The 13991-nt window shown below is 44.0% G+C and overlaps 1 protein-coding gene across 3 annotated transcripts in view; it reads right to left on the bottom strand.

Annotated features, from left to right (window-relative positions):
- The window catches only part of Wdtc1 (WD and tetratricopeptide repeats 1), a 56227-nt gene that overhangs the window by 30943 nt on the left and 11293 nt on the right, over positions 1 to 13991 (bottom strand). For 2 of the 3 annotated variants that reach the window (XM_052715812.1, XM_052715811.1), the window contains 2 exons: positions 5094 to 5240; positions 2992 to 3075 (listed from right to left, as the gene is read on the bottom strand). In XM_052715812.1, coding sequence (XP_052571772.1) covers positions 2992 to 3075; positions 5094 to 5141 — 132 coding nt within the window. In that variant the 5' untranslated portion in view covers positions 5142 to 5240. Of the gene's footprint in view, positions 1 to 2991; positions 3076 to 5093; positions 5241 to 12409; positions 12575 to 13991 lie in introns of all 3 variants that reach the window. The other variant, XM_052715813.1, reaches the window with a different exon arrangement.

Below are 13991 nucleotides of genomic sequence, written 5' to 3'. Positions count from 1 at the left end.
CCATCAGCTAGGTCTCTCTTTCTACCTAATATCTCTTATCCTTCTCTCCTTAAGAGTACCCTGGGAAAAGTGGGGGCAGTTTCCCCACAGAGAAGGAAACCCTACGTAGGTCAGTCAGGTAGTCAGGTAGTGACCAAGTGCTATGAAGGCTCTAAAACACGGTGCTGGGATTGCTGCACATGTACTTTAGTGATCAGACAGTCTCTCCTCTGAAAGGCCTTCTTCATTGCTGTATTTATCTCCCAGTGTCTTAGATATACTGCTGGCATATATACTACACACTCTATTGGCCTGAATATGTGAGTGAATTAGAGATGCTTTCCTACTTTTCTTCTCAGGTGATTACAACATGAATTTACTTCATTATCTAAAGTAAGTATCAACAACTTTTTCTGTAAGGGGCCAAACAATAGATATTTTAGGTTTTGTATACCATATGGTCTCTGTATGAATCATTCAATTCTGCCGTTGAATCACTAAAACAGACAGACAATACATAAATGAATGAGTGTGGCTGTGCTCCAATAAAACTTTATTTATAAGAACAGGTGGCAGTGCACTTGAGACTCATATGGAAATGTAAAGGACTCAGAATAGCTAAACAGTTTTGCAAAAGAACAAAGTTGGAAGACTCACATGCCCTAATTTCCCAAGTTGCTACAAAGTGATATTGGCATAAGGACAGATATTTTGATCAATGGTATATATAGGTTAACAGTTAACAAAAATTTTTACACTTATGGGGACAACTTCTGGTAAGAGTGCCAAGACAATTCAACTGTCTTTGCAACAAATGGTGCTGGGACAACTGGATGGCCACATGTGAAATAACTAAGTTTGGGTTGGGGATGCAGTTCAGTGGTACAACACCTGTTTAAGGTGTGCAAGTGCCAGGTTTAATCCCTGACACCCCTATGAACAACCAAAGAGTACAGTGTCAGGCTGGAGAGATGCCTCAGTATGGGCTCACCATCAAAACCTTAAGAATGAAGTTGGATCCCCCTTAGGGACCTTATTCTTGCGATCCGTACACCTCAATGGCTTTCCTTACTGAATTTTGTTTACATATACATACATATGGATCAAAGACCTGCACCTACTCTCCAAAACAGTCTAACTCTTGGAAGAGAACACAACCCTAAATTTTCATGACCTTGAATCAGCAATGATGACATATAAACACTGGAAGCAGAAGTGAGAAAAGAGAAAAACAGGCAGGAGAGAAGCTTGGTGTGGAGAGAGGCCCCTCTGCCCAGCCCGTGACCTGAGTTTGATCCCTGGGACCAGTAGGGAAAAGAGAGAGAAATGACTCCCTCATAGTTGTCATCTGACCTCCACAGGTATGTGTGCCCCACCCACCCACATCCACACACTAAATAAATATAAAAACTCAAAAGAGAAACTAAAGAGCTACCTAGGTGTGCCTGTGGGGCGTGTCTAATCCCAGCCCTAGGAGGCTGAGACAGGAGGGTCTGAAATTCAAGGGTAGCTTTGGGGTATACTATGAAATCCTGTCTCAAGAAAACAACAATACTGAATTCCAATGGAAGTCTCGTGTACACAAAGAGATCTAAAAGTTTGTCTCTACATGAAAATTTTTGCATGAATGTTCACAGCAGCACAGACATATATAAATATTTTTAAAGATTTATTTATTATGTATACAGTATTCTGTCTGCATGTATTCCTTCTGCATGACAGAAGAGGGCGCCAGATCTCATTACAGATGGTTGTGAGCCACCATATGGATGCTGGGAACTGAACTCAGGACCTCCGGAAGAGCTGCTGGTGGTCTTAACCTCTGAGCCATCTCTCCAGCACCCATATTTAAATTTTAAGGCCCACTTTGCCACTTCCATGCTACAGTTTACATAAAGGCTATGGAGCTTCTTTGACATACCAAGTTGACTCAGTCTGATTTGAATTTATGCTCACGTTACACAAGAAGCAAAATGGAAATAAAAGGCAACTGACACCAGGCCTGGTGGACCATACCTGCAATTCCAACACATGACTTGGAGGCACAAGGGTCAGAAGTTCAAGAACAGTCTTGGGTACATTTTAAGTAAATTAAAGGCTAATCTAGGCTACAAATAAATACTGTTTCAAAACCAGTAACAAGAGAAGGGCAACAAAGGCAAACTGAGAAGGTGAGATATAGATGGAATTGGCTCCAGCAGGTTCCTTATGGGTAGACTCAGGCAGGCAGAGGGAAAACAAGAGTCAGATTAAAGGCAGTTGCATCTGTGCTGAACACATAAAAACGTTTTTTCCTCATCATTATCCTGAAACAATACAGTATAGTAACTGTTTACACAGCATTTACATTGTAGGTATTAAAAACAATCTAGAGATGTTGTAAAGTATTCAGAAGTATGTTTGTAGGTTATATGCAAATGATACATCATTTTATACAAAAACCTTGAGCATTTGAATATACTTATACTTGTGGGAAGTTCCAGAAAAATCCCCCAAGCATATCAAGGGATGACTGTATAATGCATGTAATTTAAGAATAGCTGGGCAGTGGTGGTGCACGCCTTTAATTCCAGCACTCAGGAGGCAGAGTCAGGCGGATCTCTGTGAGTTCGAGGCCAGTCTGGTCTACAGAGCAAGATCCAAGACAGGCACCAAAACTACACAGAGAAACCCTGTCTCGAAAACAACAACAACAACAAAAAGAATAATATTAAAAAAATCAGGGGCTGGAGAGATGAGTTAGTGGTTAAGTACATTCTGCTCACACAGAGGACCCAGTTCAGTTCCTACACCCATAGGAACAGTGGTTCACAACTGCCTGTAACTCCAGCTCTAGGGGGAATCTGATGCCTCTGGCACCCAAAAGTACCTGCACACACATGAACATACCCATTACCTAATTAAAAAAACAAAAACCTAGCTAACTGTGGTGGCGCACACCTTTAACCCCAGCACTACACAGAGGATGGGAAACAGGCTGTGTGGATCTACAATGCAAACTGGATCTCTTACCTGAAGCTCTGCTTCCAGGCCCAGCCGCCGGATAAATGGATCTGTGACATGATATCGCCGTTCAAAGCTCAGGGCACCCCGTTCCTGGAGGGCAAAAACAAAGTTGTAGTTTCTTTGATTCAGTATTATTTAATATCTATCTTTCTTTTTTAAAATTTATTTTATGTGAATGGATGTTTTGTCTCCATGTACATCTGTGCACCATGTGCATGCCTGGTGTCTGAAGGTCAAAAGAGGGTGTTGGATCCCCTGGAACTGGAAATGTAGATGGCTGTGAACCACCACACAGATGCTGGGAATCAAACCCAAGCCCTCTGGAAGAACAGTTAGTGCTTAAACACACTGAGCCACCTCTCAATCTCCAATATATCTAACTTCTCAATATTCAACCCTATGCCGGCACAATAAGAAACAGAAAAGGGCCGGGCGGTGGTGGTGCACGCCTTTAATCCCAGCACTCGGGAGGCAGAGCCAGGTGAATCTCTTGTGAGTTCGAGGCCAGCCTGGGTTACCAAGCGAGTTCCAGGAAAGGCATCAAAGCTACATAGAGAAACCCTGTCTCAAAAAACAAAAAAAAAAAAAAACAAAAAAAAAGAAAGAAAGAAAGAAACAGAAAAGATAACAAAGAATTGAAAAAGAAAACAAAAAACAGGGAATGTTTGCATAGTTCAGATGGAAGGGCATATCTTTAGGATATACATTGTAAGGGCACACATATACATATACAAAGATGACCTACTTGATACTGAGCCTCTAAAAAATACTTCCTTGTCTATAAGGGCCACCCACTCCAATAAAATCCCCAAAGACCTCATAAAAACAGCCGAAAAGGATTCAATGGCACAAGGTAAAATAGACAAACACACAGGCTAATGTACACCAAGCACCCAGTTCCTACCAGGGCATCCATTACACTCAGTTCATCTAGTTCATCCACATGAAATTCTGTGTACCAAATGCTACATAATTCTATTTTTGAAAACAGGGTCTCAATATGAAGCCCTAGTTGGAACTCATTAGGTAGCTGAAGCTAGCCTTGAACTCACTGAGATTCACCTGCTCTGAGGGCTGAGATTAAAGGTATGCACCATCACATCCCACTGGCTGCCATGCAATTTAATTTCTTTAGTTTAAAAGAGTTCTAGCATTTAACTTTTCACTTAACCATCACTTGACAGAAACAGTAGAGCACAGGCAAACAATGACGAGTCTTCAGGCAGTCCCACTACTCAGGGCAATGGACCAGGAAGCCGCTGGCTCCAGCTTGGGGCTCTGACCAGAGGTACGACACCATGCTTGAGACTCTTCTCAGCTTCTGTGGCTCCCTTACAGGAGTCTCCCTGGAGCTCTCACTAACTGAACTCCAGTGCCCAGTCATTCATCCATCTCTCAGGCATCACTGCCTTTTACATGCGAACTGCAGGGGACAGGCTACAGTGCAGGGGAGCCTCAAGGAGAACCCCTCACGCCGTACTCAGACTGACTGCCTTAGGTTCTAGCATGTCTGCAACTTGGCAGCTGGATCAGTGAGGAGGCCGTTACTCACACTCTGTGTGCACCCCACACTGACGGCTTCTCTACACTGACGGCTCACTGTCCTACATGAATCCTAGCAATGGCGGCACAAACACGGAGACGGGAGCCTCCATGAATTACTTGAAAAAATTCGAGGAGACAGGACACCTTGATTCTATCCTCAGTCTGCTGCTAGCAAGCTATGTGACTTTAGGTAAGTCCACCACTCTAGACCTCTCTTTTTGTTTGTTCTGTTTTTTTAGTTTTGGGGTGTTTTTTTTGGGGGGGGTATCTTTAAATGACTATAGGGCATTGGTTCTCAACCTGTGGGTCCCAACCCCTTGGGGGTGGAATGATCCTTTCACAGGGGTTTCCTAAGACCATGGGAAAACACAGAGATTTACATTACGATTCACAACAGTAGCAACATTACAGTCATGAAGTAGCAAGGAAAATAATTTTATCATTGGGGGTCCCCACAGCATGAGGACCTGTGTTAAAGGTCGCAGCGTTAGGAAGGTTGAGAACACTGCCCTAGGAGAACAAAGGGCCTAATGCACTGGTTCAGCGGTCTGGGCTGTGCTCACCTTGATTTGCCTACGAATGAGGTCTCTAGTTATGTTGACTTTTGCCATCTTCTCTTAATGGTTCAGCAGAAGGAAGCTACAGAAGGATCTTCAAGACCCTTGCACATTCCAGCCAAGCCCAGGTCCACAAGACAAGCATTTAATTACCTGCAAGGCAAACAAAAAGCACCATCAAGCCTTGGGAAATGGAGTAAGGCACCTTCACAAGCCTGATCCCACTCCTCACACAGCCCACTAGCCTGCCCTCTCAGTCATGGATGCCACGGTGGGCTGAAGAAGGCCCGAGTGAGCAAAGATGGAGAGTGCAGCCACTCATGGCCACAGGGAGCACTGAGCCACTCATGACCACAGGGAGCACTGAGCCACTCATGACCACAAGGAGCACTGAGCAAGCACCTGGGGAGTCATGATGCCTCACCAGGAATGGCTGTGGACACAGGGTGGAAGAAGGTAGTATGTTCTAAGTCAACAGGGCACAAATGTCAGTGTCCACTTGTCCCATGACACTTGCGGCCAACTGTAGATCTGAGACCCTCAGCTGGACTCTCCCACAACCGAATCAGTACCATAGACAGTTTCCCCAAATCAAAGACAGAGAACTGACACATGGAAGCTCCTGGAGAGCGGACGAGGAAGCTCCACGCTCCTTTCCATCCTTCGTAAAATCCTTTATAATAAATCAGTAAATAGCTTTATTACTGTGGCTACTACTGTTAGCAACTGACACATGGAAGCTCCTGGAGAGCGGACGAGGAAGCTCCACGCTCCTTTCCATCCTTCGTAAAATCCTTTATAATAAATCAGTAAATAGCTTTATTACTGTGGCTACTACTGTTAGCAGCGGGCATATGCATGTGGAGACAGAGAGCTCTTTGTGGAACTGGTTCTTTCTCCTTTCTCCTTCCAGCTTTATTTGAGTTTAAGGATCCAGTACAGGTAGGTGGCCAGGCTTCGGTGACAGGAGCTTTACCTTTGAGCCATCTCACCAGCTCCAGTATTTCTTTTTTCTTTCTTTCTTTCTTTCTTTTTTTTTTTTTTTTTTAAGTTTTTTAGTCTTTTGGGACAGGGTTTCTCTGTAATGAATGGCCCCGGCTGTCCTGGAACTCGGATCTGTAGACTAGGCTGGCCTGGAACTGAGAGATCCATCTGCCTCTACCTCCTGAGTGCTGGGATTAAAAACATGTGCTGCCACCACCGCCCGGCTCCCATAATTATTTTTAATTTAAAAACATTTGCCGGGTGATAATGGCTCACCCCTTTAATACCAGCACTCAGGAGGTAGAGGCAGGTGGATCTCTGTGAGTTCAAGGCCAGCCTGGTCTACAGAGCAAGTTCCAGGATGCAGACAGAGAAACCCTGTCTCAAAAAACAAACAAAAAAAATTTTCAAAGTTATGTGTAGGAGTACTTTGCCTGCATGTATGTCTGTGCATTATGTGCATGTCTGTAGAGTCCAGAAGACGCCGGGTCCCCTGGAACTGGAGTTCCAGTGGGTTGTGAGCCGCCATGTGGATGCACAGTATCAAACCCGGGTTCTCTGGAGGAGCTCTGAATCACTGAGCAATCTCTCCAGGCCTAGCTAGTAATTTTTTAAAATTCGTTTTCCTATTTTAAATTCTGTATGTGGTTTTTGTGTAGGCATGTGAACATGAGTGCAGGTGCCAGCAGAGACCAGAGAAGTCAGATCTCCTCGGAGCTGGAGTTACAGACAGCTGTCATTGATGTGCGGCTTGCTGGTAATCAAGCCAGGGTCCCCTGGACAAGCAATACCTGCTCTTTACCGTGGAACCATCTCCCTAGCCCCTAGTAAAAACACTTTTTGAGATTAATTAATTTTTTTAAAATCTAAAGATTTTTTTATTAATTTTTCCCCCAGCCTGATCACAGTTTCCCTTCCCTCCCCCCATCCACTCCTTTTTTTTTCTTCAGAAAAGTGAAGGTGTCCCATGTATATCAGCCAGCCACAGCATATCAAGTTGCAGTAAGATTAGGCACCTCCTCTCCTATTAAGGCTGGATGAGACAACCCAGGAGGAGGATAGGGTGCCAGAGCAGGCAGGCAGTAGAGTCAGAGACAGTCCCTGCTCCTTCTGTTAGGAGTCCCTCAAGAAGACCAAGCTACACAACTGTCACATATGTGCAGAGAGCCTCGGTCAGTCCCATGCAGGCTCTCTGTGAGCCCCTGTGAGTCCAGGCTAATTGATTCTGTGGGTTTTCTTGTGGTGTCCTTGACACAGTAAATGTTTTTTTTTTAAAGAATGGTAAATAAATGTCTGATGACTATGCCCAAGATTCAACAGAAATTCCTCAGGGCTGGAGAGATGGCTCAGTAGTTAAGAGTACTGACTGCTCTTCCAGAGGATCCCGGTTCAAATCCCAGCACCCACATGGGAGCTCACAACTTTCTGTAACTCTAAGATCTGACACCCTCATACAGACATACATGTCCCCCCCAAAAAAACAAACAAACAAACAAACAAAAAAGCCAGGTGGTGGTGGCGCACACCTTTAATTCCAGCACTCAGGAGGCAGAGACAAGTGGATCTTTGTGAGTTCGAGGCCAGCTTGGGCTACAAAGCGAGTTCCAGAAAAGGCGCAAAGCTACACAGAGAAACCCTGTCTCGAAAAACAAAAAACAACAACAACAAAAATACATGCAAGCAAAACACCAATGTACATAAAATAAGAATAAATAAATTAAAAAAAAAAAGAAAAAGGAAAAATTCCTCTTCAGTATCTCAGTATCTGGATGGTTTAGCCTTGGCCCCATCACCTCTGAAAGCTATTCCTATACCATCTAACTCTGTTTAAAAGAGTAAGCAATGCGCCGGGCAGTGGTGGCGCACGCCTTTAATCCCAGCACTCGGGAGGCAGAGGCAGGCGGATCTCTGGGAGTTCGAGGCCAGCCTGGGCTACCAAGTGAGTTCCAGGAAAGGCGCAAAGCTACACAGAGAAACCCTGTCTCGAAAAACCAAAAAAAAAAAAAAAAAAAGAGTAAGCAATGCAATTCTTTAACATACGGCAAAAGGAAAGAATACAAATGCAAGAAGAAAACTGAAGTATATTCGTCACAGATTTTGTAGCAGGAAAAAAAACCCACACAAGTTCTCAGTATTGGCAGTCTGTATTGCCATATGACATCACAGAGAGATCAGAAATGATAATCACAGGTCATCGAAACAGCTCAATGTGTAAAGGTTACTTCCCGCCAAGACTGACAACCTTAATTAAATCCCTGGGAACCACATGATAGAAAGAGAAATGATTCCAGCCAGTACATGTGCAACCACACACATATATACACTCTACACATAAAAATGAAGGCAGTATAAAGTTTTTTAAAAAGAAATAATAACCATGAAGGAAAAATACCTATGCTATGTGCAGCCCTTAAACAAACACTATACCTCAGCTATGCATTAAAAATGAAATACAGCTGCTTTGGAGGTTATGACTTTTGCACTCTACTTTCCAAATGTTCTCAACCTCTGGGACAGGACCCCCTTTGGGGATTGCAGATCAGACATGCTACATATCAGATATTTGCATTACATTCATAACAGCAGCAAAATTAGTTATGAAGTAGCAACAAAATAATTTGATGGTCAGGGGTCCCCACAACATGAGGAACTGTATTAAAGGGTCGCAGCATTAGGAGGGTTGAGAACTGTTGCCCTAGAGGGAGGATGAAGGAAAGGAAGGGGAAGGAGGGGAGGACGGCCTGCATCTGTTAGCCAGAGATCGGTGTTCAGTAGCTTCCTCTTATCGCTTTACCTCTGTTTTTGAACATAGGATCTCTACTGTGTGGGCGGACTAGCTGCCCAGAGAACTCCAGTGACTCCCGTCTCTACCTCCCCAGTGCTAGGATTCCTGGTGGGTACTACCACGCCTGGGTTTCTGGTGACAGGAACTTAAGAGCCCTCTGCTTTCATGGGCCAGCACTTAACAACCAAACCACGCCTCTACTCAGCAAGGCACATTTAGTTTTAATAGGGGCGGGGATAAAACCCCAAAAGTTGTTTATGGTTTGTAGTGGCCTTTTTTGGAGAGGGAGTTCAAGACATGATCTGACTATGTAGCCCTGGCTGCTCTGGAACTATGTAGATCAGTCTGGCCTCAAATCCACAGAAATCTGCCTGTCTCTGCCTCTGCCTCTAAAGGTGTACGCTAACATGCCCAGTTTTAATACCTTTTCAGTAATCTGCCAGAGTTGGGGGGGGGCTTCTGAGGAGAGATTACTGAGGCAGCAAAGCAAGAAAGGTTCCAGCAGCAGCTTAGGAGAAGCCAGATTGATGATGTAGACCTGGAATTCCAGCTAACTGGAAGGCTGCTGTAAGAATCAGGTCCCAGTACTCAGGAGGCAGAGGCAGGCAGAGGCCAGCCTGGTCTACAGAGTGAGTTCCAGGACAGCGAGGGCTATTCAGAGAAACCTCATATTGAAAAGAACTCTGAGGTCAATGCCTGTCCAAAGTCACAGAGTGAGTTCAAGGCCAGTCTAAGTAACTTAGTGAAGCCCTATTTCAAAAAAGAAAAATGCGTGGGGTGGTAGAGCATGCCCAAGGCCCTGGCTTCAACCACAGCACGGCAAAAAGCTGTTAAGTACATTACTGTCATTTTGTTTGTGTGTTGGTCTTTCTAAGACAGGGTTTCTCTGTGTAGCTCTGGCTGTCCCAGAACTTGCTCTATAGACCATGCTGGCCTCGAACTCACAGATATCTGTCTGCACTGCCTTCCAAGTGCTGGGATTAGAGGCGTGCACCTCTACCCCCCAGCTGCCTGTTGTCATTTTAAACATAAGCAAACAGATTCATGGACATGTGACAGTTTCCCAGTGTCACCTGGCCAATAGACTGGAGCTAGTATAGGAACTCAAGCCGAAGCCTGCATGACTCAAAGCCCATGTTCTTAATCACAATGGCATATTCTTTACCAGAGTAACGGCCACCATGAGAACCCAAAGAACCAACCAAATCACAACGACTTATTCATTAGCTTCCTCTGCAGCATTAACCAGTGTTTAACATGGAGAATACTGAGATAAAAGACACAGCACTTACAATCAAGCTCAGGACTAAGACAAATGGTTTTAGTTAAGATTGATGTGTGGCCTCAAAATGCAGAAACAAACAAAGTGGAGAAAGGAAATCAGACACACAGGAAACCAGTCAGTCAGGAGGTAAAATAAAAATACAGATTTAAGGGCTGGAGAGATGGCTCAGAGGTTAAAAGCACTGCTTGCTCTTCCAAAGGTCCTGAGTTCAATTCCCAGCAACCACATGATGGCTCACAACCACCTGTAATGAGATCTGGTGCCCTCTTCTGGCCTGCAGGCATACACGCAGACAGAACACTGTATACATAACAAATAAATAAATCTTTAAAAAAAAAATACAAAAATAAATAAATAAAAAAAATTCAGATTTAAACCTGTTAAATTCGATATAACTAATACCTACTTACCATTTTAATGAACATTTCTGCTCCATCCTGAGAAGAAATGGTAACATACTAGAAAACTGTCCTTGAATCCAGCCTGGCTTTTCTCAAGGAAACAAAGATTCAGTGCCTTTCCACAAAGTTCTGTAGGTGTATCTAACTAGATAAAAGATTTACAGAGGAAGAAATGCCTTTAAATCTACCAAGGGGCACAACTAGTTTCATATTTCCATCCAAAGTCTCTCTACCATAAAGAATTAGATCAGCAAATCAAAACTTACTTCACAATGAGAAGATGACGTCATGGTCAACTTCTAACTGCTACTTCAATGAGCATTCTTGACAGTCAACAGGTCAGATACAGAAGCTTGGGAATGGGGGTGAGTGAGACTGACATACTGCAGCGACGTACACGACCACGGAGAAGATGACACCAACGGGGATTCTCTCTCAGATGCAATATGCAAATCATGTAATGGCCAAATTAATAATTTCAAGAATTTTAGCACAAGAATTTTAATGAGCTGGACTTGGAAAGATGAACTGAATCTTACTTACACTAATTTATTCATACATCTTAGAAGAAAGCCCAGAAGACAGGACATCAACCATGGGGAAGAACATGACTACGTGGAGCCACTAGAAAAGGAGAACATGTCCTCCTCCTCACTCTGAGGCGGGGTGCTGAGTGCCACACCCCGACTTTCACACTTGGAACTGGAAGAGCATTGAGAACTAATTTGTTTATAGAAAATGAAAGCTCAGGAAAGACTTTCTCTAGCTAGAGGACAAAGGTTTTCAGGGTATGATCTGTAACTAGGATGCTACAGGCCAGCCCTAACAGACATTCATGAGAGAAGGAGAAAGGGAATTGTCTAACCCAGGCCAGCACACAGGAAAACACGACTTAATGTTCTAACAGAAATACGAGCTGAGCTGCTGTGCGGACGGACGTCACACCTCTCTGAAGGTATTCTCCCATGGGCCTAAAATCACTAGCGTGGCACCTTTAACCCCATCCTGCCTGCAAGTTTTTCTAGGAAACTTTCTTCCTCCCGAGGATAGCACTAACAAGAAACTAATATTCAGGACCAGCACAGCAAGATGGCTCAGCGGTAAAAGCACTTGCCAAGCAAATCTGGAACTTAAATTCGATTCCTAGAACCCATGTATAACATGAAAGGAGAAATCCAACTTCATGAAGTTGTTCTCTGGCCTCCATACACACTGTGGCATATATACACCCATGTATATAATCATATACATACTAAATACTAAATAAAAGAAAAGAATTAACAGTTGGCTTTAGAGGGGAAAAAAAATCTACTCATGATGCAAAGGGTACCAACAATGTAAGAGGCGAGGCTGGCGAGCCTTAGAATAAAGAAAAGCCACGGAAATTACCCATCTGGAACCAGGGCTAAGTGTTAACATGCAAACATAGAGAAAAACCCCATTTCATGTTGGCCAGAGTCCTTTGTCTGCCTGGACAATGTAGCAGAAAAAACAACAACACAAAATAGATTTTATCAATGTAACACCTTAGGGCTGGAGAGATGGCTCAGTGGTTAAGAGCACTGGCTGTTCTTCCACAGGACCCTGGGTTCAATTCCCAGCACCCACATGGCAGCTGACAACTGTCTGTAACTCCAGCTCCAGGAGATCCAACACCCTCACAGAGACATATATGTTGGAAAAACACCAATTCACATAAAATAAAAATAAATAAATCATGCACCTGGGTATGAATTCCAGCTCCCTCAATGTGCCAAGAAGACAAGATACTTCACATGAGGTCCAATTTGCACATCTGTAAAATGGGAACGGGTAGGTATCCCTTCCTCAGTGTGAGGAACAAATAATGAAATAAGTATGAACGTACTCAACAGTGCCTGGGACACAGCAGATGCTCAACAAATGAGGCAAATGTGAACTTGAAGAGTCGGTAGGTCCTGTTACACGTCTGGTAGCACAGGTCACACTTCTCTATCAAGAAGGAAGCTGACATTGGGCATCCCATCACAGAGCATGGTGTCCTTACTGATAGCTGTAAGTCGGGAGATTGGAAGGGAAATTGTAACTTTGATTTAAAGAGGAAACAGGTAGACTGGAGACAGGTAGATTCTTGGAACCTGCCAGCCAGCAGCCTAGACTATCTCAAAAAGTGGTATTGGGGAGGGACACAACATGTGGTGAGTTGAGCCAGCAGGCAGAAGATCGTGCCACGCAAGCCTGACCACCTGAGTAGATCCCAGGGACCCACAGTGGAAGGAGAAAACCAACTCTCAGAAGTTGTCCTCTGACCCACTCACACAGTGGCATGGTTGTGACCCTACTCCCATATATCACATATATACTCACAAAAAATTAATAAAGTGGGCCACATCTGAGGTTGACCTCTTGCTTCCACACACAACTCAAAAGACATGTTCACACATACCCACAACACATGTGTGCACCCACCAACTCACTAACAAAAGAATAAACTTCTGAGAACATCCCAGTGAAAGATGATGTCATAGGATAGAACCCTGAAAACAGAAAGGAGAGATGGCAGGACAGAGCAAAGCGATGCGGGCTTTTCAACTGAAGCAGATTCACACAACGTAAGATGAATCATTTCTGAATACACAATTCAACGGTACCCAGTACACACTGTTGTGCAACCACCACCCCTGGCTTGTTCCAGAACATTTGCATTACTCCATACCCCGTAAACAATCAGTTCCCATTTCCCCAACATCCCCATTCTATCTTGACGGATCTACCTACTCCAGATGTTCCATTAACAATATATGGCCTTTCGTATATGGCTTCTTTCACTTACCATAATTTTATTTGAGATCCATTTTGTACTATCACTACTTCATTTCTATTTTACAGCTAAATAGTATTCCACTACATTGATATAGTGCATTATTTATCTACTGGCTGGTGTGAACAGTGCTGTGACTATCTGTGAAAAAGCCCCTGGCCAGGGATGTAGCTCAGGGATGCACAAGGACTGGAGCTCTTCATATAAAGTCCCTTTAAAACTCTTTCTAGCTGGGCGGTGGTGGCGCACGCCTTTAATCCCAGTGGGAGGCAGAGGCAGGCGGACCTCTGTGAGTTCGAGGCCAGCCTAGTCCAGAGTGAGTTCCAGGACAGGCTCTAAAGCTACAAAGAAACCCTGTCTTGAAAACCCAAAAAACAAACATGCAAAAAATTTTAAAAACATAAACTTTCGAGCTATAGCAATTTTCAAAACGTGGAATATGATTAATGAAACAGGAAAACCAGTATGAATCCACAGTCAAAACAATCAGATCTAAGACATACATGGCCACACTAGTCGTGGAGGGCAGGCACAAACCACCACAGTGGGCCCAGCTAGCACAGCAGGGAAGCGCAGGGGCTGCTCTTGCAGAGGACCTGACTTAGTTCCCAGCACCTACACTGGGGTGCCTCACACCTACCTATAACTC

Source organism: Peromyscus californicus, unplaced genomic scaffold (genome assembly GCF_007827085.1).
Source record: "Peromyscus californicus insignis strain IS unplaced genomic scaffold, ASM782708v3 Scaffold_5__1_contigs__length_169319896, whole genome shotgun sequence".
NCBI lineage: Eukaryota > Metazoa > Chordata > Mammalia > Rodentia > Cricetidae > Peromyscus > Peromyscus californicus.
The sequence above is the reverse complement of the archived record's forward strand: the minus strand, read 5'-3'. Positions and strand labels throughout refer to the sequence as shown.